The 24,831-nt window shown below is 42.2% G+C and overlaps 1 protein-coding gene across 1 annotated transcript in view; it reads left to right on the top strand.

Annotated features, from left to right (window-relative positions):
• LOC119148540 (zinc finger CCCH-type antiviral protein 1-like) overlaps nt 1-23,485 on the top strand; it is a 28,996-nt gene extending 5,511 nt beyond the window's left edge. The window contains exons 3-14 of the mRNA XM_037388843.1: nt 2,951-3,206; nt 3,310-3,426; nt 3,791-3,865; nt 5,351-5,452; nt 8,258-8,381; nt 10,309-10,474; nt 13,093-13,213; nt 13,757-13,853; nt 14,292-14,370; nt 18,838-18,968; nt 20,737-20,888; nt 21,520-23,485. Of these exons, the coding sequence (XP_037244740.1) occupies nt 2,951-3,206; nt 3,310-3,426; nt 3,791-3,865; nt 5,351-5,452; nt 8,258-8,381; nt 10,309-10,474; nt 13,093-13,213; nt 13,757-13,853; nt 14,292-14,370; nt 18,838-18,968; nt 20,737-20,888; nt 21,520-21,806 (1,707 nt within the window). The 3' untranslated portion in view covers nt 21,807-23,485. The remainder of the gene's footprint in view (nt 1-2,950; nt 3,207-3,309; nt 3,427-3,790; nt 3,866-5,350; nt 5,453-8,257; nt 8,382-10,308; nt 10,475-13,092; nt 13,214-13,756; nt 13,854-14,291; nt 14,371-18,837; nt 18,969-20,736; nt 20,889-21,519) is intronic.
• Nucleotides 23,486-24,831: the final 1,346 nt, after the last annotated feature.

Below are 24,831 nucleotides of genomic sequence, written 5' to 3'. Positions count from 1 at the left end.
GGTGAGCAATGAAATTGTGTATCACTTGTTCTCTTTCCTCCTTTCCCTTTTGGATTTCATTCTTCTCCTTCTTTTTCCTTATAATTGTTATTATTACTGGGTTGTGGTTGTTTTTTTCTTTTTAATTATTGTTGTTTTTATCTCAGCCCTCAAGGTTTAAATTCCTTCCTGATTCTCTTTCCCATTCCACTGTGGAGGGGGTGGGGAGTGAGCTGTGAGGTACTTAGTCACCAGCTGAGGTTAAACCACAACAAAGGCATGTGATGCTCGAGATGATAGCTTGTTGCTACTAAAGGTTATAATGAAGAAATGTTATGTGGGAACTTCTGACAACACAGTATCAGTGAGACCTCTCTGGTAGGACCATAGCTTGCTGTGCATAATTCCCATCCATGGTGAGGTTCAGCACCCTTGTTGTTCTTCACATTTTGATAGTATTCTGTTGGAAAAAAACCCCAAACAAACCTGAACCAAAAACCCCAAGCTATCTGTCTTCTATCTGTGTAAAACTAAATATTCTGATGGTATATTGAAGTTTACTGAGAGCACTGTGCTTTTCTGTATTTCTATAGGATCAAGCTCTTACAAAGAGTATGTACAGTTAACAGTTAAAGAGTAGAGTTACCATTAAAGAGTATTATGGTATTGTTAAAGGCAGTCCATGCTAATGGCATGGTATGTGCAGTCATTCTGTGGCTGTCACTAATGATAATGTATGGGCCTCAGCAGCCAAGGCCTACAGGTAAACTGCCTAGATTTGCTGTCTCCTTGTTACAATGTCTTCCACAGCAGCCCACTACATTAGCTGAAAATGGGTCCAAAATTCATTTTGTAGAATTCATTTTGCCAGTACAAGAGCATGATGGAGCTACTGGAAAGAATTCAGTGAAGCGCCGCTAAGATATTGAAGGGACCGGAACGTATTTCACATGAGAAAAGGCTGAGAGAGATGGGTCTGTTCAGCCAGGAGAAGGCTCAGGGGAATCTCATCAACGTTTGCAAACACCTGAAGGGGAGGGTGTAAAGAGGATAGAGTCAGGCTCTCTTCAGTGCTGGCCAGGACTAGAGGTGATGAGCACAAACTGAAACACAGGAGATTCCCTCTGAACATAAGGAAATGCTTTTTTCTGTGTGGGTGACTGAGCAGTGGCACAGGTTGCCCGGAGAGGTTGTGGAGTCTCCTCACTTGGAGATATTCAAAAGCCATCCGTATATGGTTCTGGGCAGCTGGCTGTAGGTGGCCCTGCAGGGGAATCTGCTCTGGCATGTGCAGCCCCCCTTCCTTCTTCTCACCTGGGTGTCTGCAGGGCTGTTTCTCACACTTTCCACACCATCTCTCTCAATACCATGCAGCATCTTGCCCTTTCCTAAATACGTTTTCCCAGAGGTGCCACCAGCTTGGCTGATGAGCTCGGCTGTGTCCTGCCGTGGGTCTGTTGGAGCTGGCCCTGTCCGGCACGGGGCAGCCTCTGGCTGCTTCTCACAGAGGCCATTGCTGCTGCCAGCACTTTGCATGGGCACGTAACAGATTGTACCATCACTGATAGCATTTTGTGATGCAGCTAAGCTTAAATAGATAAATAATAGCCATAATTGCAGAGGAGTAAATGGGAAGTTGTGATACAGTTGCACCAACAGGGCGCAGAAAAACATGTGGAAGCAAAATCAGCTAGGTTTTACTAAAACTAATGCAGAGCAGTCAGAAAGGGTATGTGATGGAAGCAGAATAATCCAGTAGAACAAATAAAACCAGGACAAGTCCAGATCCTCAAAATAAGATGTCAAAAGCAAATGAGAGCATTCTTTGGGGCATAAAGCGTTCACAATGACAGAGGAAGATGGGGAAGAAAGAAGACAACTTCCCTTTGGTTTCTGCTTCCCTCAGAGGCTAAAAATCATCAAGGATAGTAGCCATCAGGGCTTGCTGAAATTACATCAGTTCTGTGGCTTTGTATGCTCCCACCTCATTCTGTACATGATACTGACCAGTAGCAATGAGGAACTTGCCTTTGGCAATGGGTATCATTAATGGGTATGAATCCAGTAGAGTTGTCTTGCAGTTGAAACTGGCCTGATTTTTCAGTCTTTTAAACACTGTTATCTCAGAAATCTTTAATTCCCTAGTTGATATATAAATATATATTCAGTTGCAACACGGAATAAAAACTGTCGCTTTTGCTCGGAAAAGGGATTGGAAGGGGATCTGTGACAGTTCTGGTGTGATGTTGGGGCTGTCTGCCAGAGAGCTGTAGGTCCTCCTCCAAGCAGCTTGCTTGGTACAGGCTGCTCTTCTGTGCTGTGGGGGCAGAAGTGTTGCTGTGGTGCTTGGTGGGTAGTATGAAAGTTTGGTGTGTGATTTGTTCCCTGCATCCAGTTCACTGCATATCTCTTTTTTTTGGTGAGCGGAGGAATTAAGAATGCATTTCTTTTTCCATATGCACTCTAATCTCGAAGCATTCTTCTTTTCATTTTTTAGACATCCAAGTCTTCAATGCAAAATAAGCTTTATAAATAGGAAGTGCAAATGCAGTTTCAGTTCCGTGAAATATCTCATTTGACACAGTATACATGCTTTTATGGAGACACTTGTTCTTTGTTCTCTGTTATGGTTTTGTTTCACTTTTGTTTTGGGATTTTTTAATAAAATAACTGTAAAACAGTCAGTTGTCGTGCAGCTGTCTTGCTGAGGAGTTCCAAAAATGAATGCTTGTTGGATTGTCTTTTTCTTGGAAAAAGACCTCTGCACAACCTGAAAACTGAAAATGCATGAGGCAGCTGAAAATGCCTGCTCTTCTGTGCAAGAAACCTGTCCAGATTGAAGAAGTCACAATGAACGAATGGCTTTTAGTCATAGTTTTTCTGATGTTAAAGCTGCATGCCTATAGAACAGAAGTTACTGATTCTAATGTGCTCTTCTATTTCATATTCTATCGATCTTCCCCACTTCTAGGTCTGCCAGTTTTACAACAGAAAGGGTGGTGTCTGCAACCAGCAAAACTACTGCAACAAGCTTCATATTTGTCGACACTTTCTCCAAGGGGAATGTAGATTTTTGTTATGCAAGAGGTCCCATAACCTCTTAGATACCGATGCATTGAGAGTGTTGAAAACTGGAGGCATTGATGCAGACATAGCTTCAAACATCCAGACTATATGTGATCACAAGCATGTGGAATTCAACGAGGAACTGAAGAAGGGGAGAAGTGGTAAGAAACACTGGGTTTTGATAGGATTCTAGATTTGATAGAGATAGAAGCTGTTCTTTCCTTACCTCGCAGCTAAACCCCATTGTCCTTTCTGTGCTTTCAGCACACAACCACAAACCAAGAGATAACTTACTGAAAAAACCAGCAGTTGCAAGGAGTAAAGAACTGAAGATACCTTCACAAACAGTGGACTCCACACTGCATGTGCCACCTTTAGAAGGTAAATATCTAGATGAGTTCCAACTGTTTCCATGTGGAATCAGCTTTCCTATTTCCCCTCTTACAACAAGTATGTCTCTTTTCCCTTCTGCTGTTGATCTGCTTTCAGGAATGGAGTAAGTCATGGCCAAGTTGTGTGCGAGGGAGAGCTGTATTACTGCATGCAAAATCGCTATTGAGTGGCTGCTGATAATGGTGACTAGCTGGGATTTGTAACTGTTGTTGCTGATCTGTTGTATCGGCAGCAGAGCGCCAGTGGAAAATTATATGTGTGAGGGACATAATCATCAACACATAAATTAAGATGTTGCCAGCTAGCTGAGCTTCTGGCCTGGCACCGCTATTCATTCAGACTTCTCATGCAGGTTCCAATAGCAATGTGGTCAGACCTGGTCAGAGCCAACAGCAGTTGCCAGCAGGAACTGGAAGTAAAGACAAAGGTATGGATTGTTTCTAACCCTCCAGTCTTGAGGTCAGCGGTTCTTGTTGGAATTTGGTTTCACAGAACCCTACAGCTCCCTGTGGCAGTCAGAGTGTGCAGCTTATGTGCTTTCCGTACCATACGCTGAAAGGCGTAGTACTGGACAGCCTGTGGAGGAGCGTTGAGATTTCTGCCCAAACATTGTGCAGCACAATGGGGAGTAGTCTGGGATTGATCTCTGTACTGTTCTGGTGGGCATTTGGGCATCACACAGCCACTTGCTCACTTTTTCCCAACCCCCAGTGGGACAGGGGAAGAGGAAAGACAGAATAGAAGCAATAAAAGTTGAGGGTCAGGATGGGGGGGTGGGTCGTGGAGGTGGAAGAAGAAAGAAGAAAACAAAGCAAAATGAGTATGCGAAGGCAATCACTCGCCACCTCCCATGGATGGGCTGATGCCCAGCCAGTTCCCGAGTGAAAGATAGCTAGCCCTCCTAAAACTCCCTTTTATTCCTTTTATTGCTGAGCATAATGTTACGTGGTATGCAATATTTCTTTGATTAGTTTGGGTCTTCTGCCCGGTTGTGGCCCCTCCCAATCTATTATGCACCCCCTAAGTCTATTCACTGGGGGAGCAGGGCAAGGAACAGAAAAGGCTTTGACGCTGTGCAAACACTTCAGCAAAAGTTTGGGCATCACTATATTATCAACATTGTTTTTGTCAAAAATCTAAACCAGCATCATATGAGCTGCTATGAAGAAAATTCACTCTATCCTAGCCAAGCCCAGATTAATGAGATTTCTGATATAGCAAGCTAATGCAAAATACACAGATGAAAAAATACAAATGTTAAGTTACACTTACCAAAACATAGCAATTGCAACACACAGTTCAATCAGAATACTAATGTGATTCCCATTACAGGTCTGTATAATATGCTCACCATCGTGACACTGGGTGTTCCCAATCCCCAGGAAGGAGTACATGGGTTGAAGTCAGCTCAACCCCATTGCTCTCTTCAAAACTCTTTTGTTACTTGCTTAGTTTTTATACCCCTGTGTTGGGCTGAGCCGCCCTGTATTCGCTCTGCCCATACTGGTCTGGTTGACCTGGGGAGAAACATTTACACCACTTGCTGATCCATTCAACTGACATAGCCGTTTATCTACAGCAAAGGCCACCCTCTGGTCCCCTTTGTGTTGAGATGAAGTCAACTTCGTTGCAACAGCCATGGTCAGCCACACAGCGTGTCTCTGAGTTTCATGGGTATATCACCCTTGCCCATCTCCACTGAGTTTTCTTCCACTGTCAGGGTTTACTGGTCAGCCACAAAGGCCTAACTCATGTGGTGAGCTGTACAGGAGATAGATTCTGAAAATGCTTGACTTGGCTACTGCAGTCAACTCCTTGTTATTTCTTGGATGAAATACCAAATGCAGTGTCTTTCTCTTAGAGCTGTATTTTGGTAAGGCAAAAATAAGGACTGATGTGTTCTCTCCTATAGGTAAAAAAGACAGTTCCTCTGTTAAAGCTTCAAAGGATGACAAAGAAGAGAAGCACGATGACATATGTGTGTTCTATGTCTGGAAGTACTGCAAACATAAAGGTAAGCTTTGTAAATAGTAACGTTGTCTTTGGGAAGCAGTGTCTGCAGAGGCACTCCCCGCTCAACAGCTCGGACTGGTGGTGGCGCGTGGAGTGGCAGTGGCAATTGTGTGTTCTCACTCATTCACTTTGTTTCACTTTGTCACTAATAAACACTTTCAGAATTACAAACGTAATCGGAGGAAAGTCAAGTGGATACACTTAAACTCTTTCCCCTCTAGATGATCCATCCATGGCCTATTTCATCCCCATTGATGGGGGCTTTGGGTATGTTTCTGTGGCAAAAACCCTTCAAATGTTAGATGTTATGCTTTCTGTAACTATTAGGTTGATTTAAGAGCTGGCCTTTTGCTGTCATCATTGACAACTGTTAACAATATGTCATCCTTTATTCCTGATGTATCCTATGTACGTCAGATAATAGCCATATTCTCCCCCATTAAGTCCTTTAAAAAGTGATCCAAGGTGTTAAAATGTCTTGAGAAAACACGGTAGTTGTACCAGCTAAGCTAAAGATAAATCTAGTCCATCATCTATGTGGTAGTGGCCAATAACAAAGGTCTGGGAGAAAAATATAAGTATAAACAATTGTATTGAGAGGCTGTCACTGAACAGTTGCTTAATCCCCCAAGTTAATGTTGAAGAAGTTTCTTCATCCTGGGTATCCCAAAGAAGAGTCTCAGGCAAAATCTTAATTCATTTATTCATTCAGTACAGCAGCAAGATGCAGCTCGAGCTGGGTGTCTTGAGACAGGGACCCTGAACAAAGAAATTCCTGGGCAATTATACCCTTACAATCTCAGTTTTCCCACCTCACGTGACAGTTTGGTCCAATAATAATATTAGCGACTTGGGTCTCCCTGTTCTTTGTTGAGTCTTGTTATTCTCTCTAGGCAGGCCTTTCTGTTATCTTGGAGGTTGCAGTTTCTGCTGGTGGGGGTAGTTGCCTTCCTTACTTCCTTATCTCCTGGCGCAAACCAGCTCTGGGGCCTCCTTTTACTTAAATAAGCAAAAGTTTCAGTATATCTAGGTGAAAGTTCACAGCTTGCAGCCTAAGGCTTCTGCAAATCTAGCTGCTAACGCTAAACAGTTAACTCCAGACAGTTTCAGTCCAATATTCCTTAACAGTTAGGCTCTGGTTATGAGGAGGTACCATGAGATTTTCCATCACTGAACTTGTCCAGTCACTTTCTAAAGGACTGCACCTGACCACCTGGTCTTGGTAGAAGATCCACTTAAATTAGATCAGACTGTTTGCTTTCACTTAGGATGTGGACAATAAGTTGCCTGGTAACTGGTGATTCTGTTTGTGTGTATTGAGCATTTCCGTAGAGGGGTCTGTGTTCTGGTGCAGGTCTCCTGTAAGAAGCTCCTTTTCTGAAAGGCAGATGAGTAAATTACTTTAGGGGTTGATAATACCTTTTCTTAATTGTTACTTCGAAGAGAGACAGTACTTCAAAAAGTAAATTGTCTCTTTTATGAGTATTCTATGGATCACAGAAATGAGATCTGGCCAAGGGAGACCAAGTGTGATTTTGTCTACAGCTTGTCTTGTTAATTCAAGCATAGTGCTTTCAAAATGGGTGCACTCCAGCCATGTTTACAAAAAAAAGGAAGAAAAGAGTGAATGACACTGTTGTCTTCATAACCAGGGTTAGTTTCCATGTGTTCTGTAGTCAAATACATCAGAGGCCAGGAATGGTGAAACTCCTTTTGGCTCTGCCTGTGCAGCAGCTACTCTAGCCTTGTATCACATTTCTCAGACTGTGCTTCTTTGGGACCAGGCTTGAGGCTTAAGTTTATGAACTTTTGGACGTGCATAATGTGAATGGTATGCCCATGTGCTAGCTGTGGAGGTCAGGTTCAAAGCAGCTATACTGTGACCTCCAAACAGCTAAACTGAAATAATGGTTGGAGAGTTGACATGCTTTGCCATGTCATGTTTGTCTCAGAACTTGTAAATAAGGGGTTTGGTCCATGCTTGGATGTGGAGTGTACTGGGACCAGGAGGCCTGGAGGTCAGCCTCTGCCTGTATCCAGCAGCATGCACACATGCTGGGTGTTTAGCAGGTCTCAACTCAAACATGCAGATATATGTGCATTGAAAACATAGATGATTTAAAAAAAAAAACAAGCCAAAGTCTTCCTCTTCTTGTGTGAAGGGTATACAGCACTCTGCAGGTCTTGCATGCAAATCAATTAGAAGTTGCTGCTTCCCATTTTCTGAGAAGCAAAGCATCAATTCCAACAGGGTAGGAGTCTTGCTAGTAGGGCAGTGTGCCACCTGTTCAGGTGTGAGTGTAGGGTCCCTCTTGGGGGATGTTCTGTGGAGTATTGCAGTCCTTTATGCTGCCTTATTTGTTGGGCTGAGCCTAAAAGAAACATTCAGGTAATCACCCCGAAGTTCTAAGGGAAAGAGAGAACGAAATATATGAGAGTGCTTATGTGATGTGTAGACTAGACTTTTTACAGCTGAGAAACATGGTGGTGTGACACACAGACACACTCTTCCTATCTGTGGCACTGCTCTCCCAGCTGCCGATGTTGTATCTTGGCAAAGGGAAGGTTTCTTTAAAATGTATTTGGCAGTATGAAAGCTTATATTGCTTTTCTGGATAAGACTGGAGAAACACACCCAATTTTTCAACATTATTTCAATTTCAGCACTCTGTCTTTATTGCTCATACCAAATCCCAGGAGATAAAGCCAGAGTGTAAAAAATGCTTGTTCCTTTCCCCTCCCCCCCCTCATCTTGCTCTCTGTGTTATGGTTGCAGAGCTCTTGACTGTGTCTGATCTCATTTCAGATAAATGCAGATTTGTTCATTATCATTTGCCATATCGATGGCAGGTATATGATGGAATCGCCTGGAATGACCTTTCCATGATGGAGGAAATTGAAAAGGCCTATTGTGACCCAAAAATCCTCAGGTATAGTGATGCTGGACTGCTTGCTTAGAGTAATGTTGTTGAGAACTGTTGCAATCCAAAAGGGGTTGTTTAGGATGGCCTCCCTCCCTTTGGGACCAACAACCAAGTCAGTGATACCCTTGGACTGAATTAAGGTGAAATGATGCCAACCAGCCAGTTTTATGATTTATTAATACGAAATACAAGGCATGTGGTTAAACGTGTTAGCTCAATGGGGATTACTTGAGCTGTATAAGTATAAGCGAGTCCTGTGCCACATGTTTTTACTTACATCTGGTCACTATTAAATAAAAAGAAAGAGAGGAGAGGAGAAGAGAATGGGGGGAAAAAAAGAGGTATCACCACCTGTGGATCCAGCAGTGTCCCGTTGGTCCTCTTCACCCTGGGTGTCTTGGTGGTGGTGGTCCTACCTGATTCAGGTTTTATGCTCTTGAGAGGATGCCTCATCTACGTACATGTCTGTGTCTGTGCAAGCTCAAGGTGTGAGCAGTGGTCAGAGGGGGTCCTCACTGGTGGTCAGGAGAGGGGCGAGTGCTCCCAAAAGCTTTAGGAAACGCCTGCTGTGTGCATGAGCAGTTGCCTTATTGTCACCACAGGTTTCTTCCAGGAGCACTACCTAGATCTCTCCTTCGCAAGACCTACAGCCGTGACATCCCGTACCACCTTGTGGTTACCAGGTCAGGCTGCAGCAGCTCACTTTGCAGCAACCACTCGGTTTAGATCCTCTCCAATGTGGGCAGAACAGTTTGCACCAGTTCCACTTGAATTTCTGCACTAAGCAATGTTTAAGGCTATTATCAATATGTTGGTTCTTCACAAGACCCCGAGGGAAAACTCTGTTTTCCTCCTAAAGATGTCTGACTTCCATAACTTCTGATTAGTGAGCTTCTCAGAATCTGGGAGGATGTGAAAAACAAATGAGAGTTTTTCTTTTTAAAAAGAAAAGTAAAAGTGATTGCATGGAAATATCACCCCATTTTTGTCTTCTAAAACCAACACAACATTATCTTGCATTTAAAACTTATTTCAGATGGTGAATCATAATTTATTTATAGTAATTAAGTTGGGCCTTTTAGCTTGTCCTTCAAAGCTTGTCCTTCTTTATGACTATTCTTTTCCTAATACAGCTAGTATCTATAATAATAACTATAATGTTCCTAGAAAAAGTTTCTGAAATGCCCCTTCTGTAAGCAGCCCAAATTTAATTATTTTTTTTTTAAGAGAATGCATTTAACTTCTTTCTGAAAGCCCCAGTGTAAGCCACCTGGATTCATAGGGGACCCAGAGTTTGGCCCCAGTAAAATGGTATAGTCATTTTGGCCTGTGCCTCTTCAGTCAGCAGATGATTTTGATTTATGGCTTGCTTACACTGCTGGATGGTGCAAATCCCAAACAAGATTCCCAAGAGGAGGCTGCTTTCAAAGTCTTTCTGCCTGGGAGTTGATTTTTTCAGGCCTCCCAGGGTTAAAAGCCCAGGTGGCTCCAGTGATGAATGCTATTTACAGAACTCACAGCTGTGAGTGCACCCTCTGTAACCACAGAAAAAGAACAAAGTTGATAAACTGCAGGTCTTTGCTGGCAAACTCAGTCACACGCTTACCAATTTCTGTTTTTGTACTGAGAAAAACTGAGCATGCTTATTTATTGCAGAAATACCAATCTGTATCCCCAGAGTGTCTGTAAAGCTGGCAGTGCAACATCTGGCTAGTGATTGAGATGGCGTTCAGTGTCTCACAGGCCACAATTCCTTTCTGAAAACTGGAAAGTTTTCAGAGCTGCCATGTACACTGTGGGAAATACTCTTATTGCTGGCCTAATTAAGTTGAGGTAGTCACACTTTATTAAAGAAAATTGCACGAGCTTAAACTGGAAATTAGAGGATAAAATATGTACTGTAACTGCAATAAACCTGAATTTGTCATTACAGCATAGCAGCTAAGAACATTAGCTTCCAGGCAATGACCTGCTGCTCTTCTTTGCTTCGACGCCTGTCCACACCATCGTCAGTCACAAAACCCACATTTGTATTGACCACACAGTGGATTTGGTATTGGAAGAATGATCAAGGCCAGTGGATTCAATATGGAGAACAGGTGAGTCCGCATCCTGTGCTTTGAATCTCCTCTGAATAGATGTGTGGAGCATCTTCCCCCTACTCCCCTTTACTCAGCAAGGCTAATTAAGTAAATGCCTGTGCTTGCATTTTACAGTTTCAAGTAAGGGAGTGAAACTACAGATGTTCATAAATGATGTAATAAAATGCATCATTTGCAGGCTCGAGGGGATGGAACATGCCCTATCTCCTTGCAGTGACGTTCAAGTACAGTCATCTGTCTTTGTGCCTGGATGATTTGTTATAACTATTTTCCTGACAAAGACCTTCCTGCAAATGCAGGAAAACAAAATTCCATTTTTTCACCTTGTGTTGATCAGACTTTTTTTGATGATGTGTGCTGGATTCTCTAGTCAGTTCCCCTCTTGGAGTTGTCCATGGCTGCTACAGAGATTTAATATGATTACACTGTCATTGAGATACATTGTCTTTTAAATTATTCAGGCACTAGTCTTGGCCCTCTTGTAAGCATTATCCAGCTTCCTTGGCCATGCAAGGATTGTTCTGCTCTTGGAGATCAAGTGTTACATTTTTCCTTGGGTGGCCAAATCCTTTTTGATGAGAAGAGTGGTTTATCTGAAAAATGCAGGAAAAGAAATCCATAAGGAATCTCTCCTACCCCTAAGGCAGATGAGTTTTCCCCATCTGGTTTACTGTATAGCTGCACAAATGGCAGAACACAAAAGTAATCCAGGGACATGAAAAAGTACCCAGGGAAAGATGATGGATATAGCGGCTCTGGCAATGGTAAGCCGTGATTTCAGTAGGCAGCTTAAAGGGGAAGTGTCTCTGTCAGCATACCCTCATATTTTACATTGTTTCACACATTAGAAAATTATACTTGCATCGTGGTTCAACCCCGGTGTCGTGGAGCAGATACAGAATATCAACTACACCGGTTTGTTGCAGGGGAGACTTTAGACTGTTTAAAGAACCACTGCCAAAGGTAGCAGCAGAAGTAGTTTTATTGAAGTACGATGTTGTAATAGTGAGACTTAACAAAGTCCGATGGCGAGGTTCACTCTATTACTTATTGCACAGAGGATGTAATAATTATTCAGTTACAAATACAAAATCCTATACACTATAATACAAAGTTATGCATGATATCAGTCACCAAAGATCTGCAGCTGGTAAGGGATCTCTCAGCCTCAAGGGGAGATCACTGCTATGCAGCCTGCTCCTTGGCAGGGAGAGCTCGTAAAAAGCTTGCTCAGGCTGTCATGTTTATGGAATAAAGTGATTGGCTCATAATCAAATTACATGTGATGGAAAAGGTAAGCATGAGACTCCTTGTACCCACAACTTTCTTTGTTCCTTGACAAATTAGTTTTGGAAGAACCACCTGCTATTCATGTGTTAATCGCATGATCGGTGTTCCTGTTTCCAAGGTCATGCATCAATGCTTACCATGTCACCCTGTTCCTGTGTGGGTTTTCAGGGAACAGGCTGGAACTAGAGAAGCTCATGGCCCGGTCATGGCCTAGGCCAAGGGTCCTCAAACTACGGCCCACGGGCTGGATACGGCCCCCCAGGGTCCTCAGTCTGGCCCCCGGTATTTACAGACCCCCCCGCCCCCGCCGGCGGTTGCGGGGGGAAACCCAGCAGCCGCAGATGACTGCCTGCCACTTCATCCGCGCGCCGGCCCCCTGGTTAAAAAGTTTAAGGACCCCTGGGCTAGGCCTTTACTTCCTTTGGAGCCTGAACCAAACTAACACAAGTTTGATCAAGGAGCTCAGCATATCTGTTGCACCCAGCCAGCAACTAAGCACCACACAGCTGCTCACTCACCCTCCCCTGGTGGGGTGGCAGAGAGAATCAGCAGGGTGAAAGCTGGAAAACCTGGGAGCTGAGATAAAGATGGTTTAATAGGTAAAGCAATAGCTGCGCATGCAAGCAAAGCAAAACAAGGAATTAATTCACCACTTCCCATGGGCAGGCAGGTGTTCGGCCATCCTCGGGAAAGCCGGGCTCTGTCACATGTAACCGTTACCTGGCAAGACAAATGCCATCACTGTAAACATCCCCCCCCTTCCTCCCTCTTCCCCCAGCTTTTATTGCTGACATGATATGGTATGGGATGTCCACCTGGGCAGTTGGGGTCAGCTGTCCCAGCTGTGTCCCCTCCCAGCCTCTTGTGCACCCCCAGCCGGCTTGCTGCTGGGGCAGGGTGAGAAGCAGAACAGGCCTTGGCTCTGTCTAAGCACCTCTCAGCAGTAACGAAAACATCCCTGAACTATGGACACTGTTTTCAGCACAAATCCCAAACACAGCACCATACAAGCTGCTATGAAGAAATTTAACTCTATCCCAGCCAACACCAGTACAACTTGTTACAGAAATTTAGATGGGACACGTGTGTGTCCATCATTACTAGTTATGTATTTGTGTGTATGTTATGAGTGTTCGGTAATCTCAATTTAGGCCATGGCGGTTCTGGGTAGATTCCTCTTATCCTGCTCTTTGCCTCTTCTTTCCCTCTACCCGAACTAGTTATCCAGGGTTTAGTCCTGACTCTGTTTACTCATTACTCTTCTCTCTCTTTTTTTTATTTTTTTTTATTTTTTTCCTTTCCCCTCCTCCCCCCCCCCCCCAAAGGGAGAAGGGGATAGTGTGAACTCGCCATCTTCTGCTGTGATTGAGAATTTGTATCTAGCAGATCCAGATTCCACCATATATTTCCAGGCTGGCTCACATCATTACCAGCTCAATTTTAAAGGTACTCATTTTAAGGGTTCTCATTCACAACTGTGCAGTGCTTTATAAAGACTAACTTGCAAGCTTTCCCAGCTTTTAGAAGCTATGACCTCTTTTACTAACAGTACCGGATTTACCTATTGGAAGGGGAAGTAAGGTAGTGATGGCCCAGAGGAAATTCTTTACAAAAGTAACCTTCCCTCTTATTCCTTGACTATCCAGATTTACGTTGGATCAGAAATAAAAAGGGTGCATAGTCTTCACATAAAGTTATAGCAAACCTTAAGTAAAGTGAGTTAAACCTGTGGATGGTAAAAAATGAAAAGTGTCTTTCTGTGCTGCTGGAGTAGTTTAAAGATCATGAATGACAAGGGAGCAAGATAGGCAGAGGTTAAATAACGGTTACAGGGAGGACAAGAAACTTACATAGGCTTTGTGCAACATTTCTTCAGCAGGTAGAATTGACAATGAATATGCATTTTTCGTTAATGAATGACTGTTAGTTAATGACCCCATCTTGTAGATATATTCATTACTTTCTTTTTCCTTCTCTTTTCTCCTAAAGACATGACCCAGACAAACATCTCATTTAAAACTCAAAGACAGGTCCGCAGACGACCAAAGTTTGTGTCTTCTGAAGATGTGCAGAAGATAAAGAAAGGGTAAATGATGCTCTTTAAATTGTTGCTTTTTCATATTTCAGAAGTAATTTGAAGGCAAAATGGCTGCCAGTGCTGGCAGTAATTGTGCAAAGAACGCAGCTGTTGTTAGAAGAAACCATATCCACTGGACTGAACAGAAGCTTTCTCACAAACTGCCAACTTGGTACATCATCTGGTTTCTGGGGTACATCCTACTCCAGGTAGCATATCCACAGGACTGTCAATGGATAGTGGTTTCTTATAAAAGCAGGTGAAAGAGGACTGTGACAACTGAGCGGCAGCATGCAAAGCCCAGTTAACAGATTGAAGCCATTTCCCAGTTTCTCTGTGGTTTTTGTTTTTCAATGTAGGAATTGGTCAAAGATGATGATGCCCATTTGAATGTTCAGAGCAGTACTAGAATTACTAACGCCTCATTTTCTGTCTGTTTGCAAACAGCCAGAAGGATTCTTCTATTCCAAATCAAGTCTGTCCTGTCCATTGGGATCAGTCTGCGCTGCCTGACTTGGGATACAAGGTACCTTCCTGCCCCCACCCCCACCCCACCACCGTAATTCAGATGGAAAGGAACAATTCAGAGCATGCTGCTTAACTGAAGTGACTGGGTAGATGCTAACAAGGGTCAGGAGTGATTTCTTGGGTGGTTGTGCTAAACAACTAGGGCATCTCCTGAAAAAGATGCCAAACTCTCACGAACTTCATCTGCATTTTAGGTATCTGTCTGCCTGACACGCAAAACAAAATTCACCAAACTCAAGACAAAAAGATTCACTGTTAAAAATGAAAAAATGGCTTACTTCGGTGCCTTAGTGGACCAGTTAAGCAACGGGCTTCTATGAAGTGTGTATTTCTTCATTAGAAGCTGGGCTGAGACCCAACCCTTTCTGTGTAGGCCATTAAAAAGCCATCCAATAATGATACCATCATGGCTGTTGGTGGATAACGTTTGGATTGGAGGTGTAGGAAAGGAAAGCTCTATGTGCTCTTTCAAGTCACCCAGAACTGTCACATACATCACCAATCTGAGCACAGACCATGGCCTCAAGAAATGGCAGAAATAAAGAATTACAGCCAATAATAAACATTTGCAGTTGATCTCTTCAACAAAACAAAACAGACCCCTGTCAGCCCAAAGTCTGTTCCTATTTGGTCTACCAAGACCAAAAATGTGCAGGTGTTTTTTAAATTACTAGGTCCAGTGATACTAAGAAGCAGTCCTTTTTAGAAGAACAATGCAGACTGTGGAAGTACTACAGTATGCTAGAAAAAATGGCTTTTCAGCATTACACTTGTTCTTTTTTTATAGTGGCTTTGACCCGATTAAGGAACAGCACATAATGTGGAGCATAAGAGATTTCCCTTGTTGACTGTGTCACAGAATCATGTATGATGCTGACCAAGTTGTATTGGAACAGATATTTTGATGGCTAGGGACAGGGCAGAAGTAGTATCATAATTCCAGACTGGGAATTCTTTATAGCTAGTTTCAGTGAACAGAGAGCTCCGCTGCTATTCTCACTTTTTGTATTTTATTTTTCCTAGTGTAGTTATGTTGGCACTGGCATGAGAACAGAAATAACGTGTCTCGGCTTCTGTGGGCTGGTTTCTGTTACTGTGTGCTGAATGTTTTATTCTACCCTGATTACCCTCTTGTGTTGGATTATGCCTTACTCAATGTAACACCAGTGTCTGGCCATGTGTGTATACAGTAAATTCATCTGAATACAGTTCTGATGAAAAATCAGCGTCAACTGCTCTGCACACAGCTCACTCCAAAGAGCTGTTTTTCACAATTAGTGAAAAGCCCTAATTTTTCAAGATTGTAAAAGTGTAAGGTGTCTAGCACCTGCTGAATGAACTAATAATGAGTTTGTGTGGGAGTCACGCAGCCAGATCTTTTGAAGATTTGGGCCTGTGATATTTTGAGCTCTGTCAAAATAACGAAGGATATAGCTGATCACCTCTTCCTTTGGCTTACCAGCAGCTTCACTGACTAACATAAGGTTAAATTTTTCAAACGAATGCCAAGAAGACAGGTAGCCCCACTCTTTTTAGATCTCTCAGTTGTATGTACTTAACTGCCTCTCTTATTTACTCTGAAAACTTCTGTCTGAATTTTAGTCGAGTCCATTTGTTGGGGTGTTTCTGGAGTCACTGAGGTAAGCATTGAGAGGTTTTGGAATGTGGTGTGCAGATCCATGGTATTGCTGGTGGTACTTGTGGGGATGCATGAAGTAGAAGGATCATCTTGTTCCCCAGAACTCAGTTTACTTGCTGAGTTGGCATCTAAGAAAACCATCTCGTAACTTGTAAACTGAGTGCCTTTTATAGGAAAGGAAAAATTAATTCTGTACCTAAAAAGCAACAAAGCCCAAAGCACCTGTTGGCACAAAAAGCAAAAGCCTGGGCTAGATGAACTATTTCTGTGGGGCTTTAAGCTTGTGTTTTTGCAGTAGGTAATATTGGGACTGGCTGGGATTCTGCATGTATGTGGTGACCGTTGTAAGATATGACAATTACGTCCTGATGAATTCCCTTCTCTTCAGACACTGACAAACAATCCTGTCAAAACTTGCTGCACTAGGAGTGACCCGTTTTAGAAATGTGAGATAGGGAGAAAGTCATCTTTGCTTAAAAAGAGCAGCTCTGTTTCAGTAACATTGCTTATTTTTTGAGTGTTGCAGTCTTAATCTGCAAGTCATTTAGAATCATAGTTTTATTGAAAGTAGAGTATCTGAAATGCACATTGGAAATGAGTAACACCATTTGGAAAGTTGGTGTGAATTTCTGTCTTTAACAAAGTGGAATTAGTAGTTGGTAAATGTTTTAAAGGCAAAGCAAAAAAATCCCCCAAACATATTGTCTTCAAACTTCATGCTGGGTTTTAAATGGAAACTTTAATGTACAACTGAGAAATGTGTGCAATGAATGTGTGGTTTTATGTCAGAGGATTAGTCTTTGTGTGGCTGCTATGTTGCTGAATCCTGACACACATGCCAAAGATGACAGTTTGTAATTATAGCTGTGCTGTTACAGCACAGCAGTGGGAGCTGATGCAACGTGAAAAGTCTGTATGTGTTTGGTTAGTTCTAGCTGGGTCACGGTCACTAACTGCTTCCAAAACCTGAGTTCACCAGAGATCGAGGTTTGACATCACAGAGTACTGTTCTTGCACACACCGACAGAAATTACTGTCAGGGCAGTGGTTCTTCCTTTGTGTCAGAGACTCCGCCTCTTGATAGTGGGTTAGCAAATGCTTTTGCTCCCTAAGATCTTCCTTTTAGGTCTGAAGATTGAAAGAGCTGAAGAAGTTATGCTGTTACAAAGTATCAACCTGCAATAGCAATGTGGTGTTACCCTTTATTATCAGAGGAAGTGTCTTTGGGGAAATCAGGAAAATCCCACACAGTTTTTATGCAAGGGAGAACTGGCTTTGTTGCTTAGAGGCTGTCATATGATAGAATAATTGAAGTACCTTTCTTACAGGATTAGGTTGTGTACCGTGTTTGGTACCCTCAGTTTTACCCAGCAAGGTTCCTCAGTAAAAGATGCAACGTAGAAAAAGCATACGTGTAGTCTAAATGAGAATTATGCATAAATAAAAGATGCAGTACTGAAATACAGGGAAATAAATGTCATTTTGTAGGTGATGGTGAGCAGCTTAAGCTGTGGTGTCAGAGAGCATGCAGATAATCAATACTCACCCATCCAAATTGTTTTAAGTGTTGTGTTGTAGGGAAGCTTTGGAAAACACTCTTCTATTAAGACATGGGAAGTTTTATTCAACCTTGTAAAATCTTTTTAATGAACTCAAAGGAATAATTCTTCCTTTTGCAGCTGACTTCATTATTAATCCTTAGAGGACTTTCCTGAGATAGGCCTCTTCATCAGTGTGTACTTCGGGCACAAGCTTGACATGGTGTCCAGAAAATACACTTTATTTATATGCAGCTGTGAAATAGCAGTCTGATTTTATCTTCTCTCTAAACTCAGCCTTCTAGAACGTGGAGCTTTTGCCTGGCAGGTTAATGTTAATATCATATTAGCTTCTAAGATGACCGCAGCTTTCATGACTAAAACATGACTTTGATATGTGGGATGCTGGGCATTTCACTTTAAGTCATCTGGAGCTCCCACTCGGCTTAGGCAGCAACAAAGTGGCAAGTATTACCAAGTGACATCAGTCTGCCAGCATTATGCATTTTCAGTCAAGTTTATGGAAGATAAGTGTTTATTCTGGAAGATTAAAGACACAGATTACTTTGGAGAAAAAAATGGAAAATTAATGCATGACATAAGTAGAAGAGCTTGAATTATGTTTTAATTATATTTTGCATTAACTTTTCTTTGGGAAAAGCATGTATTTCTTGATATTTTTTTTTAAATAGGAAAAGTATGGATAAATAGCCTTTTTTTCCTTTAGAAAAGGAGGAGATGTAATATTTTCAGTGCAACTTTCCAAGTTTTAACTTTGAAAAGATAAGGAGCTATGATGCTGGGAAGTTGTATGTATTTTGTTTGTTTCATCTTAAATAGCTGAAGGTCCCTTAAACATCCGGTTACAAATGATACTGTTATCTAACATCTTTTGTTCTTAATCAGCTTTATATATAAAACTAATTATTATCTGGAATGATCAGTCAACTTTACTTTTTGGAATTTCTGTTTCATTGAGATTTAAAGTTACAAGTGTCAGTTCACTTGGAGATGATAAACATTTAATTGATCCTTTTGCTGTCAGCATCCTTCCTGAAGAGAGGTGAGGTGTCCTTGCAAAGCAGGAGTGATATACTGATTTACATATTAAGTGTCTGTCCTAATTATTCCCATAGTCATAATCTAATGCATTAATCTAATGCATTAAATTAACCGTCATAAGTAGGGTTTGGGGACCCTTCCAAAAGTGTACCTGCTGTAATTAGGCTTCTGCAGGTTACGAGCTAACTGAAGCCTCATGTCTTTTGCTTTGGTTTATATTTTATAGGCAGTGGACATCAGTAATACAACCTCTGAATACAACGGAATAAAGCAGCTGTTTCATCAGACTATGAAAAACTACACTATCCTTAAAATACAGAGGATTCAGAATCCATCGCTCTGGAAAGTGTTTCAGTGGTTTGTATTTGTTTCCTCATCCTTATGGGGAGGGAGTCTCCAAGAGCTGATGTCCTGTATCTACTTCCTAGGAAAGAAGAGGCGTTACCACCTGTGCTTTCATGTGATGGGTATTTCCTTCTTAGGAGCAATTTCAGGAGTGAAAATAAGTGTCTAAGGTCTTCCAGAGAATGCCATGCTTCCTGGGGAGAGGTTCCCTTTGCATGGCTCCTTGGAAGGTGGAGGGAGGGGTGCAGGCAGAAGGACACGAATGACACGATTGGGATGAGGATACCCAGAGCGATGTGGAATAGTGTATTGTCTGAGGGATTGAACAGCAACACGTGCTGCACACATGTTGTTACAAATGTTTATCTGTTACAGTAGATGAAATACTTGCTTAGAAAGAAGTAGGTGAGGGTAAGGGTGCTTGGGTCTTGTTTTTCTCCAGTCAGATTTATTTAAGGCTTTCTCAAGAGTTTGAGTGCCTTTGCTGAATGAAGTCAGTACTCCCTGAGAAAGAATCCCTGTGCTTTAACTTAAGTGACCTCAGAGTTCCAGAGCTCCTTTCTGGTTTTCGTCATCTGCATCAGTGCTACTGAACTCCAGGTACTTAGGCCAAGCTAGGTACCAAAGGCTTTGAGCTGGTGCTAGTGACAGTAAACGACTATATTCCAGTTAATTTGGTAGCAGATTAAGCTGTTGCATAGAACAGTTGTCTTGTTTAAATCAAAATATACTTAGTAGTAGTATGAGATACTTAGTATAGAAGTATGCAAGCACCGCATGGAATGGTAATGGAGAAGAAGAACACTGCTCAAATATTCTCACCTGCAAAGTGACTGAACCCGGGAAGTTGTCGGCTAATAATTTCAGAAAACCTTTTCATCTAGCAAAACTTTAAGACACTTCAAAACACATAATAGTGCATACTTTTTCTTTTAAACATCCTCCAGTGAGATAATTGAGCTCACCTCGCAGAGTTTAACATTGCCAAGTTCTCAGTGAACAGATTTCAGTCCATTGCTTTTAACTTTTCATTTACGCAGTTTACAAGTTGGAAGGATTCTCCCCTCTCCCTGGCTCTATTTACTTTGTAGCTCCTCCTGAAGAATATTGCTGTCTTGTCTGCTTCAACAGCTTCTGAGAACCTGTGGGATGCCTGGATGCTGTGAAAGAGTGATGGGAGAGCCTAGCTGAGCCTTCTGTTTGATTCCTCTTGGTACTGGTCATAGCTCAGTCTGACTGGCTTAAATCAGTAAGGTCTTCAGTGGTGCAAGGAAGCTCAGTTTCTCTCCTGGCTCCATCTCCTCAGCTGCACTGATCTCAGCGAGGGGCAGGAGCTCAGGGTGTACGGCATGGAGAACAAGCTGCCTCTGGCTTTTACCCACTGCTGGAGCGTGGAGGCTGCGCGGTTAGTACAGCCTCCACTCTGCAGAGCATGGTGGTGGGAAGGAACAAGAGACATTAAAGCAGAACTAGTAGGACCCTGCAGAGGAGAAGGCTGGTACAGTGGGGACTGTAATCGCGTCAATGCTCACTTACGTTCGCTGAATAAAGCCAGAATTATCTAGAATTGCTGGGCAGTGGTACCATTATATTGCTCTTCTTGTAACTGTTCATTGTCCTGTCAGTCTGTTGCATCTTCCAAGCTGAGAGAGGTGAAAGCAGACTGGAAATCTCATCCAGCTGACATTTATATGTACATTATGTACTTTGTTTAAAAAAAACCACCTTTCTCCCTTGTCTTCCACGGCTCACGTTCTCTTCCTCTGCATCTTCCTCTTAGGCAAAAGGAGCACATGAAAAGAGAGAATGGAGGGAAGGATGTAAATGAAAGGCTGCTGTTCCATGGGACCAAGGTCTCCTTCGTGAAAGCCATCTGCGTTCACAATTTTGACTGGAGAATTTGTGGAAGCAATGGAACTAGCTATGGAAAGGGTATGTAGGAAGTACTCTGTGTGTTAGACATCTACTTAGACTTCCCTGATACTGCAGCCAGCAAAGTTTTTTAAGTCTTTCACTATAGAGGGAGTTGAAAAAAAGAGGCGGGAATTGGTATTACAGTCTTCCTTCCCTCTGGAGAGGACAAGGATTTGCTTTGTGTGGGGGTAAGTCTTTTCGCAAGGTGTTAAGATAATTAATGTAGGGATCTGAAAAAGCTTTTGTTGCTATAGGTGGGATCTTCTGAAGGCTCAAGGTCATAATTTGAACTTGCCAGAGAAATGGCCATTAGTCTTCATAGCAGGGAGCAAGAAGGGTGTGCGTTCCCTCAGTAAGATCATGAAAGGTCCTCATGTTTTCTTGTCTGTCCCTCTCATCATAACACACATACCTGTAGCGGTTTGTGTTTCAGTTTTTTTGGAAACTAGTCCTAGATTAGCAAATTCTGAATGGAAATTATGTGGTGAAAATCCTTTTCACCACATAAACTTCTGTGGTATTAAGTAAACTGAGTAAGAGGAGACCCGACAGTTGGGTCAGATACCTCCTGAAAAACAAAAGGATGCTCAGGTTTTTCTGTTGCTTTATACATAATTCCTCATAACCATGTTTTCATATCATTTTCTAGGAAGTTACTTTGCTAGAGATGCTTCCTATTCCCATGCATACTGTCAGTCTGCGGTGAAAACAACCAACATCATGTTCGTGGCTCGTGTATTGGTTGGAGATTATGTTAAAGGCAATGCAACCTACGTTCGCCCCCCAGCAAAGTCTGTTGACGGACTTCGGTTTTATGATAGCTGTGTGGACAATGAGTTAAATCCCTCCATTTTTGTTGTCTTTGAAAAATACCAGATTTACCCAGAGTATGTAATAGAGTATAAGGAGGAAGAAAAAAACTGTGTTTTATCTTAGAGGGATCCAAGCAGTTTGTATCTCTCATCTTCTTGTCCATGCTCTGACTTCTTTCTTTTTAATAGAATCATTTGGAAAGTTAATCCAAAGAATTTCTGTATTGAGGAGGGCGGGCAAAATAGATGTTACATTTGTTGAGACTAATTGCGTTCTCTTCTCTTCCTCTTAAATGAAGCGTAGACATCTGGATAACCATAGCAGAAAAATCAGAATTGTGGGATAGGAAATGAAATGTTACAACTTTGGTGGGCAAATAATTGTAAATGCTTTTTCTTAGAAATAGAGTAGAGAGGATTTCTCTTTGCAAACAGTTCAGATAAAAGAAAAACCTATAGCACAGTAGGTTTTAAGGAAGCTGTCAGGTTTTTAGTAGCCAAAGATTCTTTTCAGTGCGGAATATGGCTGTTCTTGATCCTCTTGTCTATCACAATTCTACACAAGTCAGCATATGTAAGAATAACTTGGCTTTGTTTTCAAAGCTTGTTTGTTAACGCTGATACTAGTTTCAAGTTTAAGATGGTGTAACAAAAAAAATGAAGCGTATTTTAAATCTATGTCGTAAGTTCTCAAGTGGAAAGGTTTCATCTGTACCATGGCAGCTACTGTTTGGATCAGAAAATTGTTGGACCAAGGTGTTTTTGCAGATCTGCTGCAACTTGTTGTGTGACCTATACATAAATGGAGCCTGAGTGAAATTGTCTAAGTCACAGCCTAGGAATATGCAGTACTAGATGTGGTGGTTTGGCTGCAACTAATGGCTGTAAGAGTATAAAGGCCGTGTCACAATAAGGCAGACTTTCAAGTCAATGTGGCCACGTGTTTTCTCAATGTGAACATTTGCTTAGCAAATGTGGTAGGACAGGAAAAAAAGAAGCATTGATATTTTCTGTCCTACTTGTATATGTTAATTTTCGTTTTTCCAGAAATACGACGTGACTGGAAGAGACTGGAAGAGACCAGTTATGTTCTCTCAAGGCCAGTGGTAGAACTGCTGTCCTAAGACACTTCGTATATGCGTTTTGTTGCCCACATTGCATTGGGCAACTTGCTGAGAACTCACTGACAAGTGTAGTTCCTTTTTGTGCTTTGAGGTGGCTGGGGGTGATCCTAGTACTGCTTCCCTGAGTCTGCTTTTGACAAACTTCCTTTGTCTCTGTCAGTGATGTGCAACCCTACTAACAGTGATTAAGCCCTTTTCTTATTAAGTTACATACGTTTTATTGTCCCCAAAAGAAAATACAGAAGCTCACATACAGCTTCTACTGAGTTTTAATCAGGAGTTTGTAAGTTAATCAAACTGAAGACCCTCTGTACCAGGATGTCTTATTCAGGCAGTCTAGCTGTTAAGAGGGAGAGCGTTGCTGAGGGTAGAGCAGCAGTAATTTTTGCTGTCAGATATGCTTCAAAGTAACACAAACAGCCTCCCAGTTATTTGCATCTAATCTGTCAAACCACATGTACTATTTGAAGTTTATAAGTTACGAAGATGACGGGGAAATATATAAAACTGGGAAATCTTACTAAAATGACTGTCTTAGAATGAAAGGCAGACATGCATCAGTAATGCATTAAAAGGGGAAGATTTTAGCAGTTCTTAAACTCTCTCTTACTCATTTGCCTGTAGAGTTCCTGAATCATTCGAGTTTTGCTATATTTGCAAATAAAATGTTTTCACTCACTTTTTGCTTGTTAGTGTGCACTTTGTCTCCATATGTAAACTTAGGCACAACTAACCAGACCTAGTAAACTAGCCACTTAAAACATGTGCTCGGTGTCTTCCTTTCATCTGTTTCTAAACCAGGGACCTGCACAGATACAGTTTTGCATTTTAGTGTAGACACTTAGCCAAGTATGAAGGCTAGAATACAGTCTGATTTGTGGAGAATGGTTCTGTAAATGAACTTCCCAAGATACCTTGAATATGGAGTGCTGTGGATTAACTGCTCTGAGCAGTTAAAGTCCTAAAAAAAGGGGAAAGAATAAGGTGAAGTAGTAGAACTACTGGCTTTAGTAGTCAGGTATTGACTTACTGTAAGGATGTACTTTTTTGAGTATCTAAATAAGTAACTTTTAAAGAATCTGAACTAAGCACCTGGAAGACAGTGCAGCACTTCCCCCCACCCCTGTAAGCTATAAGACAGGCAAGTATATGGCAAATGCCAGTGAGTTGCTGACAACTTAAAATCAGTCCAATTCACAACATCTAGAGGAAGGAGAAGGGAAGAAACGGGAACTCCAGTGCTGTGCTTCACAATGTCAAAACTGCATTCCCACAGGTCTGGCAGAAAATGCTGCAAGATGGGGGTACAAGTCTCCCATGCACAGAATCTCGGCTACTTAATTGGTGGCGGGGTTGCGCTGTAGGCGAGAGCTGCTCTGGGGACGGAAGGAAGACGAGAACTTCAGTCTAGGTAACTGAGTTGAAGAGGGAGGAAAGCTAGAAAAAAATGTACTCTGAATGCAGGAGCATGGAGCTCTCCCACCTACTGGTACCTCAGCCTCTTCCTAACTGATGCTAAGAAAAACCCCTCAAAAGTGAAACGCTGTGCTCACCACAGGCTGACAGTGATCCTTTGCCCTCTGAGCCTGGCAAAAGGCTGCGTGTGGGAGGCAAGGCAGAATGCTAATGCCTTGCGTGGCAGCTGTGTAGCCACTGGGCTGAGTTATGGTTCCAGTTGTTGCTGCAACAAGCCAGCTTCAAGGGGTTAAGGCCAAATAAATCAAAGTGTGTTCTCATGATAACCAACAGAATTTTGGAAGTAGTTCTTTTTGTTCCTAGTGACTCTGAGCAGAAACCACGCTGCTTTTTTTCTGGCAATCCTCGCACTGCCTATTCAAACTGCCACTTGTGTGCCAGGTTTTTGTCTGAAATAGTCTATATGTGATAACAGCACTTGGATTTGTCACTGCTGATGGTTTTGTTGAATTTCTAGGTCAGCTAAAAGCAGGCTGTTGGCTGCCCTCGTGTATCTGCCTCATTCACCAGCCTTATATTACAATCTTATCAATGGCTTTCAGGGAGTTC

The sequence above is a fragment of the Falco rusticolus genome, chromosome 5 (genome assembly GCF_015220075.1).
Source record: "Falco rusticolus isolate bFalRus1 chromosome 5, bFalRus1.pri, whole genome shotgun sequence".
Lineage (NCBI taxonomy): Eukaryota > Metazoa > Chordata > Aves > Falconiformes > Falconidae > Falco > Falco rusticolus.
The sequence above is the reverse complement of the archived record's forward strand: the minus strand, read 5'-3'. Positions and strand labels throughout refer to the sequence as shown.